Source organism: Cygnus olor, chromosome 4 (genome assembly GCF_009769625.2).
Source record: "Cygnus olor isolate bCygOlo1 chromosome 4, bCygOlo1.pri.v2, whole genome shotgun sequence".
Classification (NCBI taxonomy): Eukaryota; Metazoa; Chordata; class Aves; order Anseriformes; family Anatidae; genus Cygnus; species Cygnus olor.
Window position 1 is genome coordinate 9,269,737 of NC_049172.1, and position 25,277 is coordinate 9,295,013.

Below are 25,277 nucleotides of genomic sequence, written 5' to 3' on the forward strand. Positions count from 1 at the left end.
ACAGTCCCAGCTCTCAGCCTCTCCTCATAGACAGAGAATCACAGATTCATTTAGGTTGGAAAAGACCTCCAAGATCATCAAGCCCAGCCATCAACCTGACTTACCAAGTCCCATCACTAAACCATGCTCCAAGCCCTTAATCTTCTTTGTGGCTCTGCACTGGACTTACTCTAGTGTGTGCATGTCTCCCTTGTAGTGGTGAGCCCAGCACTCCAGGTGTCTCACCAAAGCTGAGCAGAGAAGGCGGCTCACCACCCTTGGCCTGCTGGCAATCCTCTGCCTAACGAAGCCCAGGAGGCTGGTGGTCTTCCTTGTCACAAGGACACATTGCTGGCTCAGGGCCTACTTGCTGAAACCTCCATTCTACCCCCAAAAAACTTGAAGAACAAGCAACTAAAATTACATTTATTCATGTGTACAGTCATGACTTTCTTTTACTGACTGATTCAGAAAAAAAAAATCCAGTAATTGCAAAACAGCTGAGGACAGATAGGGAGTTCTGTTTTTCATGTTGTGGTTTTCTTTGTCATTGTTGTTGTTTTGTTTTTAAATTATTATTACATTTGAAAATGTGAACAGCCAACATTTGACACCCAAGACTATTAAACACAAACACAAAAATCACCAGGACTTAACAGCTGACTGCTTAGAGTAAAACAACGAAAAAAAAAAGGAAATTCAAGAAACTGATCTGTGAACCGATGTAGTTCCCCTTCTTACCCATTAGGAAAGCCATCCACATGGCTAGATGTGAGTAGCCCCATCAGGAGACAGGTAAACAGCTGAACAGACCAACACATACTGGACCACTACTCAAGTTTTGCTTTTACGTTTATTGCATTGTTATATTAAGCATTTATTATATTTACACATATTTCTGAATTATTTAATTACAATATACTGAAAGTGTCATCGTGATTCGATTATTCACTAATAAAGACCTTCTACCTTCAGAGTTAAACCCAATTCTTTTAACAGGCACAGTTTTGGAAGAAAAAGTAATTACTGACTGAAAATGCATGCAAAAACCTACAGTAGTTAGATTATTAACAGGGGTCTCCTAGCTTTTTAACTTTCCTTCAAAACATGAATGCTGTAAATTTGTTTTATGAAAAATAGTTGGAAATCTTATCCCCAAATGACAATGGAACGGTGCTAATTTTTGCTATGTCAAGTCTGCAATCAAATATACACGTGTATGTGCATATATATGTACGTCTCACTGTACACACATACGTGTGCATACATAGATAAGTATACATAAATACACACACTGACACACCAAAAAATTCTAGAGGTAAATAGGCAGGCTTACAAATAAAACAAAATGCAAAGATACTGGTATGAAATAGTCCTAAACAACAAAAAAGTAATAAATATTCAGTGAGATATATGGCATTATTATAAAGTGCTCTACTAAAATCTCACTTATTAAAATAATGATAAACATTATGTTCCTTTTTATTTTAGTTGATTTATATAATTTGAGAGACCTATTAAATTTTCAGTATGTGTCAGTGACTCTATGCTTCCTTTTCAAATTTTAAACAAACAGACAAAGCAGAAACTAAACGGCAAAGCAGCTAAGTGAAGCAGTACTACTGGAGCCTTTCAGGTGTTTGTGCTCATATTCATTAACACCTGTGAAATTTCAAACCTAGAGCATATGTATTAAGAAACATAAATCCAATAAAAATTACAAAACTAAAAAAAAAAAAGTTTTTATGGACACTGGCAAACATTGTGTCCACTGAAGAGCTTCTATCCTACTTCAAAATAGCAAGGTCTGAATTACAGAAATTACCTTATCGTGTGCATTCCCATCCTCTTTCCTCATGCATGTGCAATACAGCTCTACTGACACCTAGTCTTTAGGACTCCTTTCTCCACATTCCACTAATTTCAAAAGCAAGCTGGCTCATACTGCTGTATCTTGTCTAATCTGCCTTTATCCTCCTGATTTTCAGCCACAGTCACAGAAGGGTGTATATATAAGAGTGTAAACATTTTAAACAGCTTAATGACATTTCTTCCATACCACCAGAAGTTTAGAAAGAAATGTAGTAGTATTGAAGAAAAACAACTTTAGGAAATAAAGTGAAACAGCCCATCACATGAACTTGTCTTACTGAATTAATAAGAGATATCTTTTTGTATTTCAGTACAGCAATTTTGGTGTTTTTTTCCTCCCTCTCTTGTGTTGATGTTTCTTGTTACAATTGTTTTACTCTACCATAGTAATTTTTTTTTTTGTAATTGTCTTCATGATTTTATGGATAAACCTTTCCTTTTTATCAATAATTAAACAAACAAACAAAACAAAACAAACAACCACCCAGTGCACTTCTAAAGTCTATTGGAAAGAGCACTAAAGCATAGCAATTCAGCTCTGACATCTCACTTGAACTTAATAGCATGTAAGTTCAGTTTGCATCAGGAATCTAATCTGGCCCCGAGAGGGCCTCCTTCTCTGTTGTGCAGCTCTGCTGGAGTAAAATTCACCCTGTGCAGAGGGTTATCACCCTTTCCCTATATGCCTACTATTGCTCCATACCACTTAAACCCTAATTTGAAGGTAAGTGGGACTTAGCTGCTGCATGGGTCTTGTGCTGACCCTGTGACAAAATTCATATCAAGCCACAGGATTGGCAACATCTCCTGGCTTGCAGTAAATGCATAATGACAGTATTGTCTCTGTTCCCTTGCAAGAACTGAGAGATACTGGACTGCCTAACTCAATATTATATTATTTAACAATATATTCCTTACATCTGGTGGAAAAGAGAGAAAAAAACTAAACTAATAAAAATCATAACAGCTGAGCAAGAAAATAAGTTTTCAGTATGCTACCTGGCAAACCACCAATATACATATTCATGAGCTACATCATAAAGAATGTACTGAGAGAAAAACAATGTCCTCAGTTGCACTTCAGACGTTTTCCTTATTAAACACCGAAGTCTCACATTCTGGATATAAAACACTGTTACATGCAGATTCAATGCACTTTCCCCTTTCCAAGGCACTGAAAACTATCTAAAACTTGAACTGTGAACATAAGAGTATAGTACCCACTCCCTTATACTTCAGAGTTGATCTGACATTTTTGTCTTGTCAAGCACACTCTCACTATTGCTTTATTTTGGCTAGTATTCTGGTAGCACATGCCGTGGTTTAAGGAACAGCATCCCATCTATGTTTTCTTCCAAGGGGCATCTTCTAAATCATCCTTGTTCACTAGCGCAGCCACCTACACTTGATGGCTTTGTAAAAATCTCTGTCCTCTGCAGACCCATCAGAGATCTAACTGCCAAAGGCACAGGTATGTGTAATGGTGCAGGAGGCTTAATGAAACCGAGCATCAGATGAAAAATATTAGTTGTTGAAGTACATTCCACCTAATCTTATCATTGCTTTGAGTTCCTCTTTAATGGAGTTTAGCTTCAGTACTTCCAGACACACTTTAAAAAACATCAGCACAATAAAGTGGTCTGGACCGCTGAAGCCAATCTCTTTTTATTTGTTGAATAGCAGCAAAACCAACAATTTAAAATCAGGTACTCATTTTTAGAGAAGCTTCACTTCGCATATTGAAGCATATATAAATGTGGTCATAAAATCATGAAACCAATACAGTAATGTGCCAAGTAGCGAAGTAAAGGCACTCTAATAGTTTCGCTTGGGTGTAATTCCTGATTCCCAGCTTTTTATGAAGCAAACCCCTAACTGATAAACACTCTAAAAAATAGTGTACAAAATCCCTAAAATTTCCACATTTCTCTTCCATTTTTAGAAAAGCATATATAAATAACTTTAACCAACAATCAAACGTGGACATTTTAACCTTTCTTTCTGCTCAGTACATTTGCTAAACAAGATGAGCTCCAAGCATCAGATGTTGATAGAGTGAGCGTGTTTCTTGCACAGCGGCTTGTCCTTCTTGGAGAAGAAAGTCTGACCCTCCAAACTGTCACTGCATACCTGAAATGGGATCAAAAAGAAAATGTCACCCAACAGAGATGGATGAATTACACCACTCTTTATTCAGAATGCCTAATCATGGCATTGCACTATGCACCAGTATATTCAAAGACTAAGAATTAATACCTTTTTTTTTTCTGAGGGATATTCTTTTTTTCTTTTTGTTGTAAAATTAATGGCTGATGTAAGCATAGCCTTCCTCTTTAAGTCTATAGGCTCTTAACTCAGAGCAGAGTTAGTTCAGAATTAAAAAAAAATCCCATCATTACGATTTGGGTTCCTTTTTTTTTTTTTTTTTTTTTTACCCACTGAATATTAGCAGGTGATACTCTTTGACTACAGTGTCTTTATGTCAAAAGCACTCTTGATACCTTAGAAATGCAGCCTGTTCCTTTATGGCCTTCTACATTTGTTCTAGGGAAACACATGTCAAGGGTTAAATGCTAGGATACAGGGCTGCAATTGACACCAAATGATCTGGACTGGTGCCAAAAGCCCACAATAGCAATACACCTTCTAAATAACTGTAAAAGTGCTTTTTGTTTGGGTTCTGAGGCCTGAAAGACATCTTAGCTGTAAGTCCCACATTGGTCATGTTAGCACAAGTACTGCTCCTATGGATTAGTTTATAAAGACAAACAGCTTTACTTACCGAGCATACAAAACAAGTGTCATGCCAAGTGTGGCCCAGGGCTTCAAGAAACCTGTCTCCAGCTTCAATGGGGAATTCGCACCCATGGCACATAGTACCAAAGAGGGCATAGTAATCTGCAACAAATACAAATTTTAAAGATGAAGCACACGCAGAAAAGCAAGACTAACTGAAAGTTTTGTGCTTTTCTTTCAATGGCATTGGGTTTGCACTTGTCCCATCAAGTTTTATAAGATTGGGTGCACTGAATAAAGAGGTCCTAGGCTGAAAGACAGCGATGTCATCTTTTCCTCAGTAATTCACTTCTATTCCCCTTCCTTATCCTTTCAACCAAGCAGTGCTTCCATCATCTTGGTGTTTCATTTCCTTGAGATCAATAGTGCACTCGGGGGGAAAATGCACTCTTTGCAGAGCACCAGCGCAGACTCTGCATGCTACTTGTGCTCTCTCAGACTCTGCTTTGAAAGCATACGCAGGCTTCCTGTTGCCTGTTTACATGACAAACCTCCTCAGCAAGGTATAGGTCTCGCCTGCATTCTGGCACAGTATTTGTCCCAGACCACTTTACACGTCGTGTAGTTGTTAGACTCCTGTCCTAAACAGAGCGATTTGAATTAAGTAAGAAGAGTTTTCTAGTCACTAGAGTTTATTGCATGGATCTTTAAAAAACAGCCAAGCAAAACCCAGAGGCTTAGTAAGTATATTTACTGAGTTTAACAAAAAATATCAGTAGGGTTTCGGTGACTGATGTCATAGAAAGGTATTCCCACCATTCACTTCTAGGCACCAGAAAGGTTGAAAAGGAGAAAGCAGGGCAGAGCAGCAGGGTAAGAGGTATGTATGAGGTTGGGTAGGAGGCACTTACACCCTTCCCCATTCCCACGTTCTCTCCACATGGGAAGCTTGCATCTCTGTGCATAGGGCCATATCACAGACTGTGAGTTACTGCAGCCCTCCACTGCCCACCTGTGCAGACCTAAGTTTGTCCCTAAGCTGTCTGGTCATTCCCATTTATTTCAACTCTAAAAGTTGTGGGTTTGTTTGTTTTTCCTGCACAGAACACAACAGCATTAGGGCTATAACATGAGAGAATTCTGGATAAGCATGCTGCCATTCCAAATATACAATGTCATCTTCATAAAATGGATTACAGACAAAGTGACAACCCTAATGAAGCACTGGACTCCATCCTTTATACTAACACTCTGGCACTGCCAGGGACATCAGATGTCAATGCCTATTTTCAAGGAGCCTTATAAGGAGTAACAAGCAGGGTACAAGGAGATTCTGCTTCTCTACTAGATAATCCAGAGATACACACTCTGGTGCTTACTGCAGCAGAGACAACAGAGGCTTATCTTGTGTGCCAAGCACAGGGAGAGGTCTGTTTTGGTTTAGTAGAACTGTATTTTGTATAACGACCTCAAAGAGCACCACAGAAGGAATTTAAGAAAGACTGGGAACGCAAGTGCTCTGCAAAAGCAAAGTCCTTGAAGACTAACAGTGGCAAGAAACACCTTCAGCAATCACCTTCCTTAATGTATGTTGTTGGCATGAATTTGCAAATGTCTAATCAGAAAACACACAATAAAAGTGACAAATGGCAGAATACCTCTGTCCAAAACCCCTGAAGGACATGGTCTCATGATTATACTCTTTCAGCTCTTCACATTCATGTTCACATGCAATCTTTTACTGATATTTTTCTGGTGCCAGCCACTACAACCTTTTGTAACGTGCACTATAGTTTGTGTTGATAAGTTACTTGGCTTTTGGTCTGAAGAAAGAACAACAGATAAGGCAGAATGAAGGGCATCAGCTTTCTCTTGCGTTCACGTGCTTGATACCACAGAAGTCTTCCAACACAGACTTCTGATAGAGTAACATATTAATGCCTCTTGCATGCAGCATTTTTGAAAGCAGGTTACTAACTGCACTGGGATGTTCAAAGTTGTATATATCTGCACATTGAATTTAATTATAGCATCCACATCCAGCAATGGGACATTTTGCAGATTAAAGCCCCCTAATGCTAATAACTGACACCGTTACAATTTCTAATACAAATTTAAAATTAGAACCCTTCATTGCACTAGGAAGAAGGAAAGTTGGCAATGACTTCTATTCTCTATTTCTTTAAAATTAGTCACAGACTCTTAACTCCAGCTGGACTGAAAGTCTTTGAAGAGTGAATATATCTCAAATTAACATCTAGTTAGAGAGCCAGAGTCATTACAACACATCACTGCCAAAGCACCTCGCAGAATGCGTCTGCCTTAACTTCTGCTAGCAACTTTTTATCTCAGAAACTTCATGAAAAGGGTAATATTCTTGTTCTTTTATCCCGGTGTTTCCTGTTCAAAGTATGCTAAAGTGTGCATATTGTGCATGGGAGCTGTAACAGTAGCACAAATCAATGCACTGCACAACATACGGGTCATCTGGTGGCAGAAACAAGAATTCAATACTAGCAGTACAAACCTAGTCATGAGCTTTCCACCCAAAGGGGAGTTATTGATCCCTCTGGTACTATTTTTGAATCATCCAAGATGAGGGGCTTCAGGCTGCTTCAGGATGAAATTTCACTATGCTGTCACACTGGAGGATGCTGCTCGTATATCCATTTCCTCTGCTGCTCCACAAATTCAATAGGAGCAACACGTTACCCTACTTGTGACACTGACTTAGCAGTAACCTACTTTGTCCTTTCATATCTGCCAACACCTCATCAAATCCACTCTGACAGAAAATTTGGGTAAATTTTGCCTGCCTTCCTCATATTTTCAGTATCTATCTACTGCTCTTCATAACAACCACTGTGAACAACTGTGTGACCAGCCCAGAGGAAATCTTAGCTCCAAACAAGTCACTAGGATTTCAAGATAGATTTCTTCCTAGTCAATCCACTTCCACTTCTAGCTAGATTACAATGCTCCTTACAGTAAAGAAAAAAAACACAGAAAATGTCTGATTGACAATTCTGGCATGGATATAAATAATATACAGTGCAAAATAGAAAATTTTAATACATTCAATTCCTTTTGCATTATGTGGAATTGTTTTACAAATTACATCTATTTCTGTCGTAGCTCAGAAGGGTACATGAAATGCTTTAAGCAAACTAAGAAATCAACAGAAATAAAAAGTGTTCATGTTAATCACATCAAAAAGATAGTTGGAAATGCTAAAAAAAAAAAGCACAAACAAAACCCAACTAAACTAGATTTCCCTTGAATATCTACACTACATTTTCCACATATTATGCTCATTGGACTTTCAAGTGCTATAATCTTATTGCTATATTTTTCCCCCAACAGAATTTTTTTTTTTTTTTTTTTTTTAATCTTAAGCTTATGTTTGACAGATGTTATCCCTGATCTTGCAAAAAACTCCCTGGGCAGACTGCTTGTTCTCGGAGGTAGCCTCCCTGCTGTTTTTACTATTCAGAGTAAAACACTTTGCTTTACTAGTATTTGCTTGTTTCGTAAATAAGTAGGTTGACATAAACTATTTTAAAGCCAACCAGAAAATCAACCTAAAATTAACACTTTGCTGTATCACTGATACCTACAGCTGAGAGCCTAACAGAAATAACAAGTAAAACCAGTGACAAGAAGCCTGCTCCTACAGAAGTTGTTGAAGAAATACTTCCCATCTTCCCTGCAAAAGAAACCTGTTGCAAACTCAAAGTGTCTACTGCATTTGTTGTTAGTGTGAACTGAAATGTCAAAGTCACGTGAATTTGCTGGGACACTTCCACTGAAGTGAAGCTTGAGAAAAAGGAATTAATATTATTTTTAAACCTTATTAAGCTCTGATTCTCTGCACAGCTGCACTAAACTTTGCTTGTGTTACTCCTTACCCGTCTCACAGTAGGGATCACCATCTTCTAAGTGGAAGACATTATTGCGGATGGGGTTATGACAGGCCACACACACAAAGCAGGAAACGTGCCAAGTTTGTTTCAAAGCATTTATTACTTCCTGTGGGGATTAGAAAATGAGTTATTAACACAAATTAGAAAATGAGTTATTTCGATGTGACAACAAGATTGTGGTGACAGTGCTTCTACACGTGGTTCATTTCAAGAATACTTCCTACTGCTACTTTGAAAATAAGCTGTGCATGCAGTTGCTGCTAAAGTTAAAGTCTATGAAGTGAATTATTTATTGTACATCTCCTTTTCTTGTCAGAAGCAACTCTATGTGAACCTTCCAAAAACCAAAGAGTTGGACATGTTTAACAGTTCTTTTGTTCCCCTTCTTCATCTTACTTAGGATCTTACCCACAATAGTCTCCTGAAATATGAAAAGAAGTCTCTCTGACCTGAACTCTGCAAATAGTTAATCAGAAGACACTGTGTCAAAAATTACAACTGCTCTGTGTTGTTTTGGAAGATGATACAGTGCCAAATATGACTTGAGGATCACGCTGCCAAAGCCCTGCATAACCCCAGTTACATAAGACTACAGACACATCGCTTTCCACAGTAAAGCAGCAGACGAAGAGCTGGCGGGCTCAAATTAGCAATATTAGTGCCGAGTAGGATAATGCATCTTTCTATCGATATTACCATAGGGAATACTTCAGTACTTCGAATCTAGCCAAACCCTGTGTTTCCCAGTGTTCAGCTCAGTTAAGGAGGATTATTTATTTTTCTTTCTTTTTTCCTCCTCCAACTCTGTAAAAAGCTGCCAATTAAAAGCATTTTGCTCAAGAAAAACTAGTAATCACAACAGCTACAGAGCAGCTTAAGGAAAACAGGGGCTAAACTTGAAAGAGCAAAAGAGACTATGCTACCTTTTCTTAAAGAGCATCAGAGAGAAACTGAAAAGGCTCAGTATTAGAAGAGACAAATATATATACTCCATATGTGATATGAACTTAAAAGGTGGGCCAGAGTACATTTTGAGGAATGCAAACTGGGCCACATAAAAAGGAATTTCATTAGTGAGAAGCAGTGAACAATGTGGTTAATGCTCCCACTTAAGAACGGGTCAGCTGCTGGTCACTTACTCCAAGGATCTTTCTCTGGCACTTTGAACACTCCGGGGCGAAGAACTTCTCATAGCAGACCTCGCAATACAGAGCCCCTTTCTCTTCCACAAATCCAATGTAAGCCATGGAGGCTTTGCAGTGAGCACAATTAAACTCCTCTGGGTGCCACGACTTCCCCAAGGCTACCAAGAAGGGTCCTCTGGTTAGGAAGAAAAGATTAATCAGCAAATGCCACTGAGATAGATCCTGCTAAAGCTTTTAATTTATCAGCAATACCTCTGCAACATTATTTCACTGTTCACAAATTTGTTCCAAATTTGCTCCATCCCTCTTCCCTCCTATGGGCTTGAAAAAAAGCATCAAGTGTTGATGAGATCTTTTCCCATTGAACTCTCTCCCACAGACACCTGACCCCAGTAAAGACTAATTCTTTTCACTTCATGGCATTTCAAAAATGCTGTTTCAGAACTGCTTTAAATACAATGCTGAAGAGGCTGCTAGTGGAAAGAAAATAATAATAATAATAATAATAATAATAATAATAATAATAATAATAATAATAATAATAATAATAATAATAATAATAATAAATGTTCCCAATGTTCCCAACTGCTTCCCTCTATTGCAAAGAGGCATTTGACTCAGTGATACCATCAGCTCTCTTTCAACATGCATTTGTATATCAAGACCACAAACGTTAAAGTACGCTTGACTCCATTAAGAGCTAATAACAGCAGTTTCCTGTCAGACAAAAATTCTGTAGCTGTCCTTATCCAACAAGTTTGTCACAAGATAACCCATCCAGTTGCATTTTTTGTTTGCTTTCCCCAGAAGCGAGTTAAAATAAGACAATTTTCTCCGAGGACAGAACCTCCTCTATTTTATCTTTTTTGCAAACACAAAATAGTGATGCTTTTATAGCATTTGTCTGGCACATGCCATAAGGTTAATGGACAAAATGAAACTGTCCATTTCTAAGCAAACAAAAACTTCTCATTTTATAACTCATAAGTCTCTTGTATATGCCACTGTATCAGCATTCATTTGAAAACATATTCAGCATGCTAATTTCTTTAACAAACATATTTACTTTAATGAGGCACCTCCTGGGTCCAACCAACACTTAACCTTTCAGAATTTAGGTTTTAAGAGAACTTTGGGGCTCAAGTTCATTTCCCTCACCAAATTTCCCATTTCTGTGATACCAATAAAGACACCGTTCTTCCAGTAATGCATCTTTTTTTTTTTTCCCTAATACTTCACTTCAAAAAAGGTGTAAAGTACTAGTGTCACCACCCTGTTTGCCAAACAATTTTGGAAATGAAGTAAGCAACAGGAACATTTTTGTTTAAGATAAGATACTCATATGAGCAAAACAACGACAAGAAAAGCAAAAACATTAACATTTGTTTCCAGGTTTATGCTGACTGTAAGATGATAACTACGTGGGCAGAAGACAGAGGGCATCTTCCTTGAGAGGAGCAGGTAATTTCTCTTCTACATTGTCTCTGGAGATGCTATGTATTTTCAACAGGAGGAGAACTCAAAAACAAAGGGACTCAAATAGGTTTAGGGCAACTCACGCATCTTCTGAGATGAAGAAGATAGTTAATCTGAAACTGTTTCTTCTGTTCATCTCTGAATACTGCAGAGAAAGCAGTGAGAAAGCAGCTCCCAGAGCAGTTCGTAGCCCTTTAAGGAGCAAGCCGGGGGGAGTTCAGCCCTCTGCCCCTGCTCCTGGCAGATGCCTGAGCAGTGCAAACACTGACCTAACCTGATACCCTCCTGCTGCCATACAAGCACCTTTCTAGATCAAAGCCCTTTCAGTTATGTACTGATCAAACAATACAAGCCCTTATGTACAACAAAGTGCTCTCCTCGCACCGTGTCAGCACAAGCTAATTTAACAGATTCATTAAGACAGGGCTGACACCGAAGAGGCTCTCTCCACTCTATGTAGGATTGGGTTTCTGGCCATCTGCATTGCAATGATAGGCTTGGTTAGTTATGAAATGGAAAGAAAGCACGCTAGCGACAGGAGGGGAAGGAATTTTTACAACATCTGCTACATTTAGCTCTCCACAGTTTACAGTTCTGACATATTGAGGTTAGCCATTCAAGACAGCGCGCAGGAACCCAGACGGATGGGAAACCGTGCAGGAGTGCATCTACAGGGTTTCGTTCCCAGAAGTCCCCAGACAGCTGTGGCCATGCCCTGTACAATGTCTCCTAGGTGTTCCATTAGCAGGCCTGCTCCCCGCGCACACGTGGCCAGGGGAGCACTTTCTAAATGCGATTTTACTTTTAATCAGGCTGTAGTTTAAACATGTCAAGCTGACGCTGCAGCTTAATGATACCAGTGACTTAAAAGCTGCCCCAAAGCATGTGGAAAGAAAAAAAAAAAAAAAAAAAAAAGAGAGAGAGAGAAAAAAACACCTGCTATGTAAAATACACTAAAACATGATATTCAGAACTTGGAGTTGTTCCTAGTCTCTGCATATTTTTGTGATCAAAACGATAGCTTCCAGTAAGAAAAGTTATTTATTTGCTTCATTCAGTTGAAAAGGAGTTAAAATATTGGAGTGAGGGGGCCACATGCCCACCATCATGCATACCGATTGCAATAAGCCAGGGCAGGAAATAATAGGAAGATGGCTACAGATGACTTCATCCCTCCTTGTGCATTAACAACAACAACAACAAAACCCCCCAAGAACTCTCTGTCAACTGACTCTTTGTAAACTAGTCTAATTTTAAAGGTGGCACTCAAAAAACACGTTCCTCCCACCTGATGCTATGGGACAACCTAACTAGCAACAGTTACCTAAAAATGTGGTTTCATCCCAGCCTACTTTCAAATGTTATGTGCTTTGGACCAAATTTCTGACATCACCATCTAAGACCATGTGAACCAAACCCACAGATGGAGGCAAATAGTAGTAACTTTTTTTTTTTCCTTTTAAGAGATTCTGATGTACTTACATCAGTATTTACAGACTGTTATGTCCCAAAGGATCACCAGGTACATAAATTTGGTAGCCAGATCTAACATCTGGGTCCCACATGTAGCAATGATATAGGGTCAAATTGGAAAGAAAAGTAAATAATGTACAAGGAATATAAGGATAATTTCACTATTTTTCTACTTTTAACTAAATATAACTTTATCAGTATGGTCACGATGCATTATCATGGCAATAATCTAGCTTCTCATGTGGCTTTCATTATGACAGCAAGCCAGAATTGAAATTTGGTGGTGGAGAGATCAAAAGGATTTCCACATCTGCTGAGTAGGTCAATCACTTTATTGTTAGTTATTGTCTTCTCATTTGAAAATGATGTGATATATAATTTCTGTATAGGAGATGCTCAAGGGAAGCACCATTCCTAATTTTCCACTTGTGCCTTTAAATTAATTAAGATCTATGAAAAAGTGACAAAACCAAATCATCATTCACAGGCAGATATACCAGAGATATGTTCTCAATGGAGATACAGGGAAAACACATTTGGACTTGAAAGGGAGAGCGAACTCTGCACTGTGGCACTCAGTGAGGCTGCCTGAGAACCAGAAGTCTTCGTCAGGATGTGTCAGAAGTTTGCCAGACTGACACAGCAAGTGGATCATGGGAAATTTAGTTTGCCTCCAACTCTGACACTTTTAGACACAGAAACAAAAGATTACGTAATGAAGCTTTGGAAAAAAAACGAAATCTTCATGCAATCACTGTATCAATAATTAAGGATATATTAAAAAGTTATAAGATGCCTCTAAGAAATGGTTTTGGCTCAACTAACCATGGTTATTCTATGCCTTAGTGTAAAGTAAACAACTCCACAATGCATTCTGGCTTCAAAGCAGACGCACAGTGCAATGTCACTTAATCCTCCTCCTACCTTTTCATAGGTAACACTACCAGTAAAGGCATGAACTGTAATTATGCTAAAGCTTGAACTTGAAATGCCACTGCAATCTTTCAAATCCACTGCATGATGTGAACATTAGGCATATTTGGCATTGATTATCACATGTCAACTCATACTCAAATGAAACAATGCTTGCTTTTAATAATTTAGATGGCATTTAACATGTGAAGAAATTTAAGGATTTACACATTAACAGCAATTTAAAGACAGACAACGGCATCAGTTACTATTCAGGAAGAGTTGTCACTTACAATAGGTGACAATGGTTTAAGTACTATCAAGTAGGGCTCGCCCTTTCTCCTATGTGGCCACTAAGGAGCAAAGGTTGCTCCACAGACCACTACACTTGCCTATTTACAGGGCTGAAGCTCATCTCCTTTTCGATGGTGATGAAAGCAGGGAACAGCGGCAAGTGCTTTAAGGGCTGACAGAAGAGGTTAGCTGCTCAAGGAGAGAACTGTGCTGTGTGACCCCATGGCACAGAGCACCAAGAAACCCTGCTGAAGCACAGGTCTTGTAAAAGGCACTAACTAACGTTTCTTGCATGAAAGATGCAGCATAGTTTGAACTGGTATGCTCATGTTATTTTTAAATGGAAACGATAATAACAAAAATGAAAGTGCACAGTTGCTCACACAGTATTTACTAGATAAACCCAAAGCTGTCCAACACCCAGAAAACAAAAAAGTCAGCATACTAAAGACAGACATGGTGATTATATAGGCCAAACTGTTCAATGAATCAGACAAATCTCACCCAAAAAGTATAGGCCTTTTTGATATTAATCTTTCATTTTGCGGTGAAGCACAAATTCTGGATTAGAGAGCATGTATATCTACATTCAGAATTTATGCTTTTTTCTGTTGCTTCAAGGAGATTCAGATCATATATTTTTATTTCCTTGACATATATGATGGAAATAGGAAAAAACCTCCAAAACATCACAGATGAGTTAGCAAAGAGTCCTCTAAGATTACCCTGATGTTAACTGAACTGGTAGTGAACTATCAGAATGGAAATCTAATAGAAGTCAACAGGCTGGACTCAATTCATCCCTAGAAAGCAAGTGATTAGAGTTAGTTGAATTTTCTGATGCAGAATTCAAGCCAGGACTCAAGAGGCTTTAAAGGGCATGGCGGAAAGCTTGATTTTCTATTATACTGAGTGAAATTTATCTATTTCATAGAGCTCACTTTCCTAATCAAACAAGTTTCTTTCTTTAACTATGGCGAAGCATTGTGCAGGCTCTCCTATCTTGTTCACCGAAAACATGGGACAGATGAATAAAAAGAAATATTACAGGGCATTACTTTGCCCCTGCAGCTCAACAGCACAGATAATTGAACAACCACAAAGATGACAATATCTTAGAAGAATACATCTCTACTAATAATTCCAGAAAAAAAAAATCTATTTTAGAGAAAAAATAAAATGTAAGGTAGATGAAAATTGGGAATGATTTGCACATTAACACAAAAAAGCAATTATAGCTCCCTGGATGAGACAATCATGACTAATTGTCAAAAATCATTGACTGAACAATGCAGCCCAGATTAATTTCTTCCTCCATAAGAAATTCTGGCTAAAGACAGATATCTTAGGGACTCGGTGGAATTTATTTATCTCAATCGGCATACTTGTTTTTGTGTATTCTCTTGATTAATCCTTTCCATCCATATTATATAAGTCAAGTACACAAACGACCCAGTTGCCAAAGAGCCCACCAAGGAATTTGAGAAGTAACAGTAGAAAATTATTATTAATCCATTCTCAGCAATTGTTAGACCCATCCTTGCTTTTCTTATATGGATGGAGCTTGCTATTTTTACTCCTCTTATTTTGAAAGTCTGGTTTATAAATTGACATTTGTGACAAGTTGGTCTGTATTTGATTTCCTGTACATTGTTTTCCAACTTTCTCATCTTCCAAATTTTATAAGAATGTGTGTGCAAGTGAGAACTAACTTGCTTACTTTTCTTTTATTTTTGCTCTACTCCACCCAGCCTTCTGGTTCTCTGTAAAACAGGTTGTAAGGCTGTGACTGTTAGGAGTTTGCCATGTTTTCCTCCATCATTTCCCTCATTCTCAGATTTGCTAGATAATCCATATATAAAAACAGTGTTCTGTGTTACTGAAATGGAGCCTTAAAACACTTATGACCTAAGGAATCAAAACCAGTGAAAGCAAAACAAAGCTCAGCTGTCAGAGAGCCTGTGGGGTGAATAGACACAAACCTAATGACTTGATTACACTGTGCACACATTGGAGTACGCTTTCCCGCTGGAATATGCTCTGCCCTCTGAACCAATGTGTCTTGCTCCGTTAGCTGAGGTGGTGTCGCAAACTTTTGACTTGGGGCAGTTGTTCCAGACTGTTTAATACTGTTTGATGTCCATCCACTGGCAGGAGCTGGGGAAAGAATGCCAAAAGCATTTAGAAGACCATCTTTCAGTACCAAGTAAATTATTTTGAAATACGAGCAACAGGCAACATTTGTCTAACATCTTTGTCCAGCTTGGCATATACCTGCCTACTTAAAGCAACAAATTAAAAAGCACTTATTTTCCCCTCCTCCCCCACCAAGTAAGACTGTCCTACCTACTTTACAAAATGTCTGCGAAATAACACAGGACATTTTTGGCTAACTTGTAAAGGCAGTGGACAAATTTCAACATTTTAAAGAAGTTATGTGGAAGAATGTACAACCTGTGAAGGCATTATTTTGCTTTAGATACAAAAACTGGCGCCAAGAATATCAGTGTATGAACAGAGACATGAGAATATGACATACTTACTCAAAACATTTTACATTGAGTAAAATAAAGAATAGATCATATGTCACTACCAACAGATTAAACAAGAATATGCATCCAATACAACATGTACAGGAACTTAAAATACAGTACTGTATAAGGAAAACATATTTCTAAATCAAACTTAAACACTAGACTAGATCACTAAACACTGCCAATCTGAAGCACTCCAATGGCTGTGTTTGCATCCGTTTAGAAAAATTATGGCTCTGATGTAAAAGCCTGACATTTCCAGAAGTGTGTATATCCATAGACTTCCATTTGCATTCTGGTTTTAAGGTCATATATATAAGCTTTTAAGGAGTAAGAAAAATGCATTTACAAAAATGAAATGCACAGATGACACTTGTTGCCAAGGGTAATGAAGAAACAAACACTCCTCTGCGTTTCTTTCTCCTATTGATACATGTACCTTGGTAATGTACAAGCCACAACAGCACAAGTTTATGGGAGTAGTCACTCCTGTCAAGTGGAGAATTCTTTTTCTTTTTCAAGCAAGCTAAATAAAAAAATCTAAAAATCTAAAAAAAAAAAAAAAAAAAAAAAAAAAAAAAAAAAAAAAGCCTTCTGTTTGCAACCACAGGCAAGCAAAAACATGTTTGTTTACTCTGTGTCCTGGCTTTACAGAAGCCATACTAAACCTCGTAAATCAAAAAGTGAAATTAAGATCTGAGTGAAAGCTCAGAAAGGAAAAACCAAGCAACAACAGAGATGTCTGACAGTATGGGACAATGCTTCTGTTGCAATGATGCATCTCTCCAACATGTGGTTGGGGTATCTGCATGTAGCTTTGCCAATACTTTTCATGGAAAATTAGTTTGTGGAGGTGTTAGTCTTAGCTGTTAGTGCTACTCATCCTCCCTTACCTTTCATAGCATCTTCCAGGGAAAAGATGAAAAATTGTTTCCCATTATTTTCTTAATGTAATGCTGATCAACCTTTGCCTTACCAAAAGGTGCAAATATCTTTCTGATAAAACTCTACACTCTCTGCTCAAATGGACACGGCATACTAATTCACAGGAAAGATAAATGGCAGCGAATACAAAGAAAATTCAACAGAAACGACAATTTCTTACTATTTAGAGAAAATAGTCACACACTACACAATTTAATCAAACCAATCCAGTGAACTTTAATAATAATAATAAAAAACTAAAAAGCCTCTCCTGCATATTGGTGCACTAAGGTGACACAGCTGGAGAAGAAATCCTTTTTAACACCAATACTTTTATACTCTAACCATGCTTGTTAGCTTGGTGTTAATCCACTGGTATGGGCACAATACCTACTTTTGCTTATTTTTTCCTCCGTATGAAGAAGCAATATATTTGAATTTTCTCAAAATAAGTGATTTGAAGACTGACATATTTTTGGATCCCCTTCAGTACGTGAAGTAGCAAAAAGCATACCAAATTACCATTTTTATTATTTTTTTTAATATTAAGCATATTGCTTATATATAACGTAATAAAGCAGTGTGTAACATCTTGAAAAATAATATCTTGATTATAGAGACATTCAGCATTGCTGAGTAGAAAGTATTCAGAAATGTGCACCTCAAAAGTACTTGATCTTGAACAAGTCACTCTGCTACTGTAGTTCATTTTAGATTATAAATGCCTGCTAAACTGAAAACATAGGAAGAGATAAAACTGGAAAAGGTGGCAGAAAGCCTTTGAAGACATGAACAAAAGTAGTTTTGATTAATAGCACTTTCCTTCTCTATCACCACCAATGGCTTTCTGATTTTCAGGTCCCATTTCATGAGAAGACAAAAAAACACACTAAAACCAAATCTGTTTGAAGACTGTTTTTTCCATTAATCAAATTGCAGCACAGTTTCTAGTGTATTGCTCATTTGTGTTTATCTGCAGAATCCCAAAGCCCATTCAAACACATCAGCTAGCTCTTGTTTGCACTGTTAAAAAAAAAAAAAAAAAAAAAGCCCTCCTACTTGCTTAAAGAAAGGAATCGTACAACTACCACAATCACTCCTATTTCTTTGGTCTCATTACAACTTTCATTAGTGCTGTGTTTATGTATGATGCTTTTCTGAATGCTGCCCAACTTTAAATCACTGCTGGCCAGTGTACGATTTCTCTCCATAAACCCTCTCTCAGAGATGTTGGACAAATCAGACCATAATTTCTGAGTTACTCAAAGCGCAAAAAGAGGAGAGGAGAAGATGAATGTTCATGAGGTTGAGAAATAATGTCGGTCTACTGCTGACGCTATGTTAAAACAAAAATTCTCTTTTAAGCAAACCATACTATAAAACACACTGATTAGTACCGTGTTAAGCAAGGGCTGTGACCTAAGCAAAAACAAACTGGGCATTTACAATTGAGGACCAGTGAAGGCAGATGGATCTACTCCACTTCCACTGAAATGGGTGAAGTCATGTTCAATGCCCAGACCTTCCGCAGATACAGGACTCCCCAGGGGATCACAACCATAATGCAAGTGGAGAATTAGTGTCAAGTACTCTGGGGAATGATGAATAACCCGTAACCTTCAGATACCTCCACATTTCCAGAATATTTTCGGATACTGGACAAAACCTAAGTTTTAAAAGGCTTTTTGACTGTCATTTCTAAATTTATTTGCTACTTTGGTGGGAACAACATCTAATTGATCACCGCAAATGTCATCAGCAGCTGAGAACTAGGATAGAAAAGGTTTCTTCCTGTTCAAGAATCCTTGAAAATCAAGATCTTAAGGCATTTTATTGTTATCTGTCTTATTCCATCTTTTGAGGCCAGTGTAAAGCCAGGAAGCTCCCTCCTCATATTCACAGATTGTACCCGCAGTGTTCTCTCAAGGGGTAGTTTTCCCCTTGCTAATATTCACATTAAAACCTTGTTGGTCTTGCACAGTATTATCCCCCTCAATTCCTGCTCTGAAGTGGGCTCAAGTTTCTTTCACTTTAGATTCCTGATCCTGAAGAGGAGTCAGTCTGCTTCCTTTGCCTCAGATTCATACATTCTTTTCTAAGTTGTTGTTTTTTTTTTTTTTTTTTTTTTTTTTTTAAGAAAATACACCAGCACACTAATAGCTATTTCACCATGTTTACTGTACTGGTTTCTCTGTAAACTTCCTACAGTTGTTCTACGAGATTTTTTTTCACCATATATCAGTCTTCTTTTCACACACTTGATTTGCCTCAGTCTTCCTGATTCCCATCCGAACACTTGCCTGCAGTTTTAATGCCCACTTGTATCTTTCCATAGGCCAGAAGTATGTCTTTAACACTCCACTAATCTTAGCAAAGGTTTGTTACTCCCACTGTAACCCAATTTTTTGTTGGTGGTGGGTGAGTTCTCGTTTTTGTTTGTTTTTAAATCATTAATAGTTGCCTGCTTACAATCTATATGAATTGACAGTATGTGTTTTTTGCCAATGTTCCACCTTGTGTGGCTAAAGAATTTCAAATATTAGGCATGTTTTCTGTTTCAGCATGAAAGTTAATATTTCTTGACTAGCCCTTCTAGTTTATAAATTAGTCAATACTCACGTTAGGCAAGATTTCACAGATTACTGACGCTACTTGAGTTCCTGCATTTATTTATTTTTTCCCATTCCCTGGGAAACCTTTCAGATAGAATTAGGTTCTAAGTTCTGTTTTACTGTGGGAGCAGACTAATTTATTTATTTATTTATTAACCTTTAGTTACTTTAACAGATTCTCTAGCCTTGAAACACAGCCGCATGATTTAAACAAAAACATCAGGCCCTGAAAATTTATGGAACTAGAAGCTTTCAGCAGGGCACACAAGTAATAACAAGGAGGGTACAAATTCTTACACTCAATCTAAGCCTCTCAACCCCTCAACTCTGGCCATCAGTTTGAGCCCTCCTGCGGTTTGCGCTTTATACTTTGCTTTTTACATTCTCCCTTTGGTGTCAAGCATGGGGATGGGTTGCTGTTAACAGACACTTTTTTTTGGAAGCAATTTGGATTGCAGAATTGTTGTAGGGGAAAGAGGTGTCGGGAAGGAGGTAGCTATGCATCCAAATCCCTTAAAAAATGAATAGATGAAAAAAAAACATACCAGCACACATGAAAGGAAAAATTTATGACTTTGGATCTATCAGCAGTTCTGTTCTCACAGAGCTGGTACCTGAGGTCTGGCAAAGTGCACGCGCATTTGTAATTTCAAAAGATGACCTAGCAGGGAGGGGAAGGGAAATAACTCCAGCTGCTTCACAACATCTCACCACGGATTTTCTGGCCACCGCCTTTGTTGAATGCAGTGGGACAGAGTACAGGAACTTGTGCAGGTTCTCTGAATTATCAGATCTATAAATAAATACATTATAATCAATAAATAATTTATAAAAATTATAAACATCGTTAAGAGTTATTCCACACTGATTGGTGGAGAGGTTCTGGTTCTCTGCAAGTCATAGAAAAGATCTCTGTGGCTGAATTTTGGAGTTTTGCAGTCTTTCACCTTCACTCTCTTTAGTTAAACCTTTAAAGCACCATTGATTTCTACCTGCACATTGTCATAGCTGTCTTTTTTAAAATAGAAAACATTCTGTACCTGAGTATTAACTTTCTACTTTATTAGGTTTAAGTTTAGCAAACCCTCAGTGTTTGCTTTTACTGAACTCCTTGGTATGGCCAGTTTAATATTTAACAAAGTTTTAGGCAAGGTAAAGAACTGGCTTTTTCTTTTAAAAAATCCCCGTGTGACTTTGCCCTTGTTGCACTAACAATAGGCTGTTCCATTGCTGAACACATGGATAACTACAAACATTAGGGAAAGATTTTTAAGACAAAGGGAGAAAGGCGGATACACAGTGGTGCCAAAGTCACTTTGACAGAGGTTCTCCGGTGCATAGCAACAATACAACAGCCTGAACTGTTTAACGCTCACTTAAACATAACATCAGGCTTCATGTAATATCTATAAATAACAATGCTACTTTAACTGGTGGGAGTGCCAGAACTTCATTTTAAAGTGCTTTAACCCGATGATTTATACACTGCTATCAAACTACTGTATTATAAATGGAAAATACAAAGGTTCATATGTCCAATTTTCTGACTTCTCTTAATATATCTGTACAGTAAGAAATCTTCCAGTTCCTTTCCTCCAACCCAAACAGATGGCCGGATGAAGCAACGTGTCTGAAAAGCTCGGCTGTCAGCTTGTTGCATTAGCCGTGTATAACATTCTATCCGCTCCCGGACCCGCGTGAAATCGCTCAAGTTAAACGGAGAAAACTACAGGACTAGCAAGATGGAGGGGGGAAGAAAAAAAGAAATGCTACGTTCAGCAGATCTCATTTGGTTGCTGCACGGTCTTGGAAGCATCGTCAAAGCTGAAAGCCCACCACTGATTAAAAGCATAACAGGAAGGATTAAACCATTATCATTTCTCTAAATGCCAGCAAAGGCTGGTATGCACCCGTGGAAAATCACAACAGGTGCAAGCACGGCCCAATTTCAACAACCTCTGCAACCTGGGGGCCAGTTCCTGTGCTAGTGACCAGCCTTTCAACTGCAAAGGCTCTGACAAAATTAGCTGTAAAGGATCTTTAATTAAAACGAGTATGGTGGTTTTGGCTTGCTCGGCCTGTCACCTTGTGATTTGTTACATCACATACCGTCACAAATTTGGCACAAGTGGCATAGCTGTTACCAAAAATGTGCCTTGAGGAGAAAGTCGAGGAGAAAGAGAAAACGAAGACTTCCTCACTCCCCTGCACAATAAGGTTTTATTTCTCTGGAATGACAGCTCAGAAGCCCATTTGGTGCCTTTCTGCAGATAACATTTTGCTTCTCTCACTCTGAGTTCCTGTTTTGAATTTTACAGCTTGACTACACCTGAGGAGAGTACGACTGTCCGGTCTCCCTGACACACACATTATCTGCCTTTTTCACAGAGCCGATGTTTAAGGTTGCATAGTGATAGGAATGTATTTACCAGAGAAATATTGACTTTTCATTTGTTGTACAAATATTAGGCAAAATTCTTGGATGACCTATGCTTGTACATCCTACATCACTCTTCTGAGCTAGCATCCTCAGTGGTGCAGGCTGCAAATTAAGGGGAAGTGATCTGGTCAATTCAGTCCGTGGCAACAGATTAGATACTTTTTAAGAAATCAAAGGCAACGAGCATCTAATCTTGAAAGCTGGTGAGTGTGAAATAATCGGAGACAAATAGTCTCCTCACCTCTTTAAAAGACTAGAGAAAAGAACATGCATCTGTCTGATTTATGTCTGCAATTAATTTGAATGCACAAAAGTTTGATGCAGTACCACATGAATTTAGCAACATCAAACCACAGGAAAATTGCCAAAGGCCCAATTTTTTAGGTGAGTTTCTGTTCAGCAGATCCTGCAGCGTGGCACACCAGGCCATTCTGCTTCCAACAAGCATGAGGTACGTGTCTGTGTAATTACTATGACCCACCCCTTCTTAAATATAAACATCCAGGATTTTAAAAACATATTCTAGTTTCCACCATGTCTGCAGGAGTTACAATTTCACACTGCCATCAAATTAAGGTAGACATTTATAAATTACTCTGGTTTCACAATGGGTTTTGCTTGGCTAAGTTCAAGTTCACATTACTTAACTTGTAAGAATAAATTCTTGTGGTTTGCTGTCACATGACAATATAATCATTTAGATTAGGTGAAAAATTAATAAGAATAACAGTCCATACACCAGAATCAGGAAGCTTTTATGTTTTGACCTGTCATTCATATCGCTTTTATGGGCAAGGCATTCTCCTTTTATGAACGGCAACTGCAAGGGGCAAAGTTTTTCAGTAAAAAAAATAGTGGAACTGTCTATATTTTGGGACTATTTCTAGCTTACCACAATATAAAGATTTGCCTCAACTTGAAGCATTACTCCAGTTTCTTCCCCAAATTTACACCATTGTCCTCAGTGGGCATGTAGCTCCTTTAACCCCTAATAATTAGTTCCTGCTTTTAATTTCCTGTTCTGTGAAGGAAACAAAGTTGGATGAGGTGGCCCTAAAGACAAAGTGCAGAACTTTGTGAGCAAGGTGATGGTGCCTTTCCCATGCAAAGCGGATGGGCCATCAACTTAACTCACCCCATCAGGGTGGCCTGTAACCTCTACAGAAGTGTGTGTGTGTGCAACCTTGTGCACAGGGGGAATAACAAAAGAAACACAGAAAAACAAAGGTGGCAAAATTTTACAGTCAATTCCTGTATGGATCTTGAGCAAGACTTTACTGGAAGTATAAGCATTTTGCCATAGCACTGTACATGTCAGTGCCCCCCTCCCTCTCCTCCCTAGCTCCATACTGTTTGACTTTATGGCCAAACTCCTGAGGCTGACATGGTCTGGTTTTTGACACATTTCCCTTAGCAAACTTTTGCAGACTAAGTCACAAGGAAGGAGATGATGAGTTAATCTGTCAGTATATGTAGGACAGGATACCAAATCACACCTAGGACCAGGTTTGTATTTTCTTCTGCTTTTAAAGTTCTAATATTATCAAGGGAGTGGGAAATAGGAAAAAAAAATGCAGCAAGACAGCACACTAAGGATAACTCCAGAGATGGTAAATGCAAGTCTACCAAACACATGAAAACAACTGCAAGGAAACAGCAGAATTTTTCAAACAAGGTTGCCTGGGGAGCAATTTTTCTATGCTTACAGCTAGCTTCCAAGCGTGTTCCCCCTGCTGAAGGGAGCATGTGCTTAACACATGTGCTGGCTCAGGATTAGGCAACTGACAGTTGTGGGTATTGTAGAATATGCTGACATGCCCGACCAGCTCTACTAGAAGGGGATTATGTATCCCAGTTGTATCAGGCTGACAGAGACCCTGGGAATAAGGAAGTTGGCATACGTGGTAACAGGTCACCTAACACCATGAGCTTTGGGCACTTCTATCACAAACCCTTCCCATCCCATCCTCGTGCTCTGCTGCCAAGCCCCGGAGGAGGGAGGCCAGTGCTTATGGCAAAAACCTCCTCTCTAAGCAGCACACTGGCTCGCCTGGCCTCCAGCTATACCAGCTGTGGGCTGCGGTCCTGTTGGACCCCACCAGCAAAGCAGGGCTTTGCCCACACAGGTCAGCACTGTGCCAGCAGCTCCACCTCCAACAACAGCGTTTGGAGCATGCCGGGAAAGAGGAGGCAATCTTGCACAATAAATGTGGTCCTAAAGTCCTGACTGCTCCTGCCCATCACAGATCCTGCTGCGCTTTCTGCGAGAACAGTTTGTCTCCTGGCCAAACTCCAGTTTGGGTAACTGCATTTATTGGATAATTGTGCTTTCTTAAATCGTCCCAGCAGTTTCAATTTGACACGGTGCTATTCACTTCCTTTCAAGATGCCGTAGAGTGTTACAGTGTGCTGACAAGCAGCTGTTACGTCTTGCTGAAGAAGTGACTACATGGTAGTGGTGGGTGAAAGCAATGCCTGTGTGTGCGTCACGTGCTTGCACATGGCAACGAGACTGTAAAATGCTTTGGGGGTGAACGGTGCTACGTAAGTGTACGGCAATAGTTAGCTGTGAAATTGTAAAGTAACTTGTTGTGATGTAGCTGGGATACTGGCGGGCATTTATTTTTATTTATTTATTTTGTAGATTGAATATAATCATGTTAAAAGCTTCTCCCTCTGGTGGGTGAACAGAACATCGTAACTCAAGAACAAAATGAGGGCTATTATAAATCCTAGCCAATGCATTTAACACACAGCAGCAGCCACAATTTGACTTATTGCAACAACTGAAAAAAATTAACAATACAGACAAGAGAAGCCCATGGCAAATGTGTTCTTTTCAAACCGCTGCCTACGCACATTCGACCACTTCATTGTGTATATGCTCCACCTGCCACAGATGTTCAACTCTTTGTGCACCCAATTTGCCAAAGATGAGACTTTGTTTGACAAGCCAG

General features: G+C 38.7%; 1 protein-coding gene across 8 annotated transcripts in view; it reads right to left on the minus strand.

Moving 5' to 3' along the window:
* Positions 1-813: 813 nt before the first annotated feature.
* Positions 814-25,277, minus strand: part of PDLIM5 (PDZ and LIM domain 5) — a 131,248-nt gene continuing 106,784 nt past the window's right edge. For all 8 annotated transcript variants that reach the window (XM_040556305.1, XM_040556310.1, XM_040556306.1 and 5 more), the window contains exons 9-13: positions 15,793-15,967; positions 9,650-9,830; positions 8,496-8,616; positions 4,634-4,749; positions 814-3,981 (exon numbers count right to left, since the gene is read on the minus strand). In XM_040556305.1, coding sequence (XP_040412239.1) covers positions 3,892-3,981; positions 4,634-4,749; positions 8,496-8,616; positions 9,650-9,830; positions 15,793-15,967 — 683 coding nt within the window. In that variant the 3' untranslated portion in view covers positions 814-3,891. The remainder of the gene's footprint in view (positions 3,982-4,633; positions 4,750-8,495; positions 8,617-9,649; positions 9,831-15,792; positions 15,968-25,277) is intronic.